Consider the following 6,363-nt stretch of genomic DNA (forward strand, 5'->3'; position numbering starts at 1 on the left):
GGGGCTACTTTCCGATTACCTTATCATCACATGGACCGTTTATCCGATTAGGCCTTCTTAAAAAAATAAGCTTTGAATGCTTTGGATTGGACCAAGGGCACAAAATTGGACAAAAATAAGCCCATTATTCACAAAGGTGACAAATTTTAGAGGCCCAAAATGAAATAGAAACTTAGACGCAAAGGACGACAATGCTAGTGAAAGGCTAAGATCGAACTTGCTGCTGATCCAAGGGCCAGAATCATTCAGCCATTCATTTATATTCGCCCTTAACTATAAACCCTAAATCTCCTCTCTCACCAGCCATCGTTGCAAGCTCTCTCGTTCCCTAGAGTCTTCCATTCGCGGTCGCCGCCGTTTTCTACGATCTTCGTTTTCACTCAAGATGGTAAGCCCAACCGACCTTCCTCTCTTCGGATCTGTAATTCTCCATCGTTTTCTTCTTTTCCGGTACCTCAGAACGCAGCCATGTCTATATCTGTTTATATATACTTGAAACGTGAACCCATTGGATATCTGTTAGGATAGAGGATCGAACTCCGCTTATCTTATTCTGCGTCGTTCTAAAAATTAGGGTTCGGGTTTGAGCACAGTACATAACCAGGTTCGACATGATTTTGTTTTGATAAAATGATTAGTGAAATTAGAGAAAATAGAAATAAGTTAATGATTTGAGAAATGGGTTGTGTTGTAATGGATGTTTGGTTGCTTCGTGTTAACAGGTGCTTCAGAACGATATCGATTTGCTCCATCCACCAGCTGAGCTTGAGAAGAGGAAGCACAAGCTCAAGAGGCTCGTGCAGACCCCCAACTCTTTCTTTATGGTATGGATATTAATCGATGGATGCTTACGCTTTTGGGTTTCGTATTTAGGTTGTTTAGTTTTGAATGTTTAAGTGGGATAATACTAATTCTGATTGTTTTGAACTTGAATAGGATGTCAAGTGCCAGGGGTGCTTCAACATGTAAGTATTTATCCTTTTTGCGGTTTTCGTTTAAGTATTTATTAAACTATGTGCAAAATTCGGAGATAAGAGTATTTATTTGTTGTTTAGAAGTGAATGTAATGGAAAATGTTTTTGCAGAACCACTGTGTTCAGTCACTCTCAAACAGTTGTGGTGTGCGGGAACTGCCAGACTGTGCTGTGCCAGCCTACTGGTGGTCGTGCCAGGCTCACTGAAGGTTGCTCTTTCAGGAGGAAGGGGGACTGATGATCCTGCCAAGACCACTTTTGACTCATCTTAGTTTATTTGAAAGCAGGCCTTTTGAAGGTTCATCTCGTGGAAGAAAAGAAATGGGTGCTGTCGTTATTGCCAAGTTATTTAGATTTGGGTTCCGATATTTAATTTTGTTAGGATCGTTCTGGACATAGTATGACAGTGCTGCGTTTTGATTCTGTTTTAATTGAGTTTGCTGTTTGACATTTTGAGGTATCAATTACATCTTGAGATTATATATTATTGAGGAAGTGTTTTCCTGTTCTTTTTATTTGATATTTATTATTTACTTGTTTGCTATCGCTGTTTTTATATCTATGCCTTGTGAATTTTGAATTTTGTGTTTGTCTGTTATAATGTATTCTTCTATCTCTTTTGCCTTAAAGGTTTTAACGATCATCTCATATCATAAAAGTAGTTATTTTCATGCTTTTTGGGCCTTTGTTTTACGTTTATTGAGCATTGGTGGTGCTCTGTGTGCATCTCTCTCTGTGGACACAGTTTTAGGGATGTATAGGGGGTGTTAGGATTGTTTAATTACTCTGTTTTAGGGCAGTATTTATGTATCCGTTAAGGCTCATTTCGCCATTGCTTTGCCGGATAATTGGATATTGATAGGATCGTTGGGTTCAAAGAAGGCCTATGAGTTAGAGGTAGGTGACATGGGTTCAAACTCTTATCAGAGAGTTAAGAGTTCCAACTTGTATCATGCATGTAACTAGATAAGGTATTCTCAGATTGGAGTTTGAAGTCTCTACAGCTCGGTTGCATGCAGTAGATAATTACTGTCTAATATTTCTTGAGCGTTTCAATATTGGCTTCGGCCACCATGGTGGGAGGTAGAGTAGACCTAGTCGGAGGGGGAGGGTGAGGGAGATATGTGGCCGGGAAAATGTTAGCCATTGTGTTTGTGATTGTGGTTCTGGTTGGTTATTGAGTCGTTTATGCTCAATTGCAGGAGTATGATCTGGCCAGTTAAAAATGCATCCTCTGCTACTTCTAGCGTGGTTGATTGGGTTTCAACCCTAGCTGTGGAACCGCAGTTTGTGTATTCTTGGGGAAGCATTATTTCCTTCCACCATCCCCTTTTTGGAAAGCTCTGGGATTTGAGCCCAGCTGGGGAAAGCCTGGTCGTGGAAGGGGAAGCCGTTGGCATCCTTTCGCAAGCATTTCCTACCCTTTTCGCTCCCTCGACAATTCTTGTGTGTTTAGTTTGCTGGGCTCCCGTAAGACTTGTTAACAATTAGGTCCGCAGAATTATGTTTTTTGGGTCGTTGCATATGAAAGTCTTTTCAATCCAAGGCAAAAAAAGCCCAGATGTGCTTTACCTAAACTTAGGCCCCTCTCTTTTGTGCATGCCGCTGCCTGGTGCTTTGTGATGTGACCGTCTTTGGTCTTTTCCACAAAACAAAATAAATGTTCTGTGCTGCCGTCAACGGTCGTTGCGCGGTGGGGACGATGGGGTTAAAGTTGTTGAGGTGCTTTGATGTAATGCACCATTTCATCAATGACCGCAGCTGAACTATTCATTGTTGTAATGTATCGTCTCGGTTCGTTGTGGGACTCACATCAGTTGACGGTCGTGTGTCATGAACGGTCGTGTTTCATGAACGGTTGTGTTTTTCGAATGTGTGGATGGACGATTGACGCCACGTTTGTCTATCATCAACGTTCTTATCTCTCGCATTAGTTTTTAGCAGGTTTAGAATATATGACGGTGTTCGATGGTGAGAGCGTTGACCCCAAGTAAACGGTTTTGGCTTTTCCTCTGTAATGTTGTGACACTTTTCTCCCAATAATTCATGCTACTAATTACTTCTAGAGGCCCCGCTAATTTCTATCTTGCAATCATTCCCAATAAACAAGTCACAAAGTAAAATTTCTAGTCCCTCGTAATATAGAATATTACAGTATTCGTTTGAGATGTTTTTAAATGATTAAAATCACTTTTAGAAAAAGAAAATTGGGTTTCTAAAAGAATTAGAAGCGTTTTTTAAGAATTTACTTGCATTTTTTTAAGGATTAGCTTCAAAAATATTTTCATTAAAATCGTTTTCAATCATTTTAAAAGACACTTCTTCTTGTGAGTTATATATTAGTTAAAGTGTAAATAGTAGTTTATTGTCCTACATTGGTGAAATACATATGTAATACCAATTGTAACTCCTATATGTACTCTACTTTGGAGATTAATGAATATATAAGAAATTTCCAAATATTGTCATGTATATTTTTGGTATTTACTATGTTTAGTTTAATATTGGTATTTACTAAAGGGATAAGTAGTCATAGCTAACAGCTGTCATTTTCAGATGTACAGCTGTCATGTTTAGATGTAACAGTTTTGCAACTAATCTTTGTATTAGATACCTACTAAAGTATAATTAGGTACTAAGCTTTATTAGAGAACTGTATATATATTGAGTTGTAATCCTTACACATTAAGTAATGAAATACAAAGAGTTATTTCTTATATGGTATCACCGCCTATCTGCCTAACCGCCTCTCGATCCCTCTTTTTCTTGCGATTTTTTTTTTCGATCGATTTGTTCTTCGATCGTGGTGCTTCTCAGATCTTTGATCTTTGGCCATGGCATCTTCGACTTCTTCTCCTGTGCAACCTGAAATTGTTGCTACTCCTCCTGCAACTTCTTCCCCCAATTTTGCTACGATGAACCCTAATTCTTCCTCCTCTTCAATTTCTTCTCTAACTGTTCAGAATATCAGTTGTATGGTTCCTACGAAGCTCAAACGTGACAATTATCTCGTCTGGAAAGCTCTATTCGCTCCAATTTTTCGACGATACAAACTCACCGGCATTGTTGATGGCTCGGAAATTTGCCCGCCGCCGTTTGTTCTTGATGCATCTGGTTGCAGCACTGGAGTTCCAAATCCTGACTTCGAGGCGTGGTATGAAAAAGATCAGAATATCCTGATCTGGTTGAATTCCACTCTTTCTGAGGATATTGTTCCGTTTACTGTTGGTGTCGCTTCGTCTCGCGATCTCTGGTTAAACCTTGAGCATCTATTTGGTGGTGTGTCTGCCGCTCACATTCATCAGCTCCGTTCTCGCCTTCACTCTGTTCACAAAGGCGATCTCTCTATCTCAGATTATCTGCAGCGCATCAAAGGTCTTGCTGATTCTTTAATGGCTGCTGGAGCTCCGGTTTCTGATCATGATTTGATTGCCGTCACTCTTAATGGCTTACCTGATGAATATGAGTCATTCATTGACTCTATCATGCTCAGGATTTCTACCACAACACTGGATGAACTTCATGGATTGTTGATTAACAAGGAAGTTTTCATGCATCGCAAGAAGAACAATGTGGCCTCCTCTGCTTCTGAGCCTTTTCAGGCATTTGCTGCGCAGTATCAACCTCCTCTTCTTCCTACACCATCCCAGTTCTATAATTTTCCTCAAGCATTTGCTGCTCACCAGTCATCTTACAGTGCGCCATCCAAGTTTCACACCAATAATCGAGGTCGAGGTTTCTCTCCGCGCAATCCTCGTGGTAATTTTTCTAAGAATTCCAACAATCGTGGTCAATTCAACAATTCTGGTGGGAATCATGGCAATTACAGAAACTTCTCTGGAAATCGCAATCATTTTGGTGGTAATCGTAGTCAATTCAACAATTCTGGTGGTCGAACTTCCTGCCAAATATGTAATTCGTTTGATCACGAAGCTCTGGATTGCTATGCCCGGATGAATCATGCTTTTGCTGGCAAAATCCCTCCTGCACAGCTAGCTGCTATGTGTGTTCACACCAACTCTAAGCCATCCTCTCCCACTTGGTTAATGGACTCGGGTGCCACCTCTCATATTGTTAATGATATATCTGCAATTCAGGCTCCCCGTCCGTATTCTGGCGATGACAAGGTGTATGTTGGTGATGGTCAAGGTATGGCTATTCATCATACTGGTAACTCTACAGTCTCAACACCACATGCTTCTTTCCGATTAAATAATATTCTTCATGTTCCGCTGATGAAATTCAACTTACTCTCTGCCTATCAATTCTTGAAAGATAACTATTGTTCTTTGACCCTTGATTCTGATGGTTCTGAAATCAAGGATCGTTCTTCGGGGAGGACGCTTTTTCGAGGGCCAGTTAAAGAAGGTTTCTATCCATTTCAAGGTCTCTCTTCGGTTTCTTCTTCACATACTGCTCTTCTCAGCACTAAAGCCTCTTTGAAGACATGGCATCACAGACTTGGTCATCCTTCCTCTGCTATGTTTAGGAAAGTCTTAAATAAGCATTGTATTGATCACATTGGTGACCAGTCTGTATCTTTCTTTTGCTCCGACTGTGCCATCGGCAAAAACCACAAGCTGCCTTTTTTTTCTAGTACTAGTTCTGCTTCAACTAGTTTAGAGTTACTCCATTGTGATGTTTGGGGTCCCTCTCCAGTTCTTTCTGTTACTGGTTACAGATTCTACCTGTTGATTGTGGATGAGTTTACTAAATACACATGGATGTTTCCCATGAAAGCTAAGTCTGAGGTTTTTTCTCTATTTGTCTTCTTCAAAGCTTATGTAGAAACCTTGATTGGAAATAAAATAAAGATTTTGCGATCAGATTCAGGGGGTGAGTTCACCAGTTCCGAGTTCAATTCTTTTCTAGCTCGCAATGGTATTTCTCATCAATATAGCTGTCCTCACACTCCGGAACAAAATGGGTGTGTTGAACGGAAGCATCGTCATCTTACAGAGACTGCAAGAACTCTTTTGGTTTCTTCTCGGGTTCCACACAAGTTTTGGGTTGAAGCTTTTGCAACTGCTCTTTATCTCATTAACCGCCTGCCTATTTCTCGGTTGGATACATCTCCTTGGGAACTTCTTTTTCGACGTCCTCCAGATTATTCCAAGTTAAAGGTCTTTGGATGCAGCTGCTACCCTTGGCTCAAACCCTATGTTTCCTCGAAATTGGACGGCAAAAGCACACATTGTGTCTTCCTTGGTTATAGTCTTCAGCACAAAGGCTATCGTTGCTTAGATCTCCAATCTCAACGCCTTTATATTTCAAGGCATGTTATGTTTAATGAAGAGCATTTTCCGTTTCATGATGCCCATCACCTTTCTTCTTCCTCCCTGCCACAGTCCACTGCCTCTACATCATCTCCACACTTCACTCTCCCTTT

The 6,363-nt window shown here is 40.5% G+C and overlaps 1 protein-coding gene across 1 annotated transcript; it reads left to right on the forward strand.

Moving 5' to 3' along the window:
* The first annotated feature begins 221 nt into the window (after positions 1-221).
* On the forward strand, positions 222-1,461 carry LOC103452504 (small ribosomal subunit protein eS27y). Its single transcript, XM_008392003.3, has 4 exons — positions 222-388; positions 723-824; positions 937-965; positions 1,086-1,461. Exons 1-4 carry the CDS (start codon positions 386-388, stop codon positions 1,210-1,212), a joined length of 261 nt encoding a protein of 86 aa, XP_008390225.1. The 5' UTR covers positions 222-385; the 3' UTR covers positions 1,213-1,461.
* Positions 1,462-6,363: the final 4,902 nt, after the last annotated feature.

The sequence above is a fragment of the Malus domestica genome, chromosome 13 (assembly GCF_042453785.1).
Source record: "Malus domestica chromosome 13, GDT2T_hap1".
NCBI classification, from domain to species: Eukaryota; Viridiplantae; Streptophyta; class Magnoliopsida; order Rosales; family Rosaceae; genus Malus; species Malus domestica.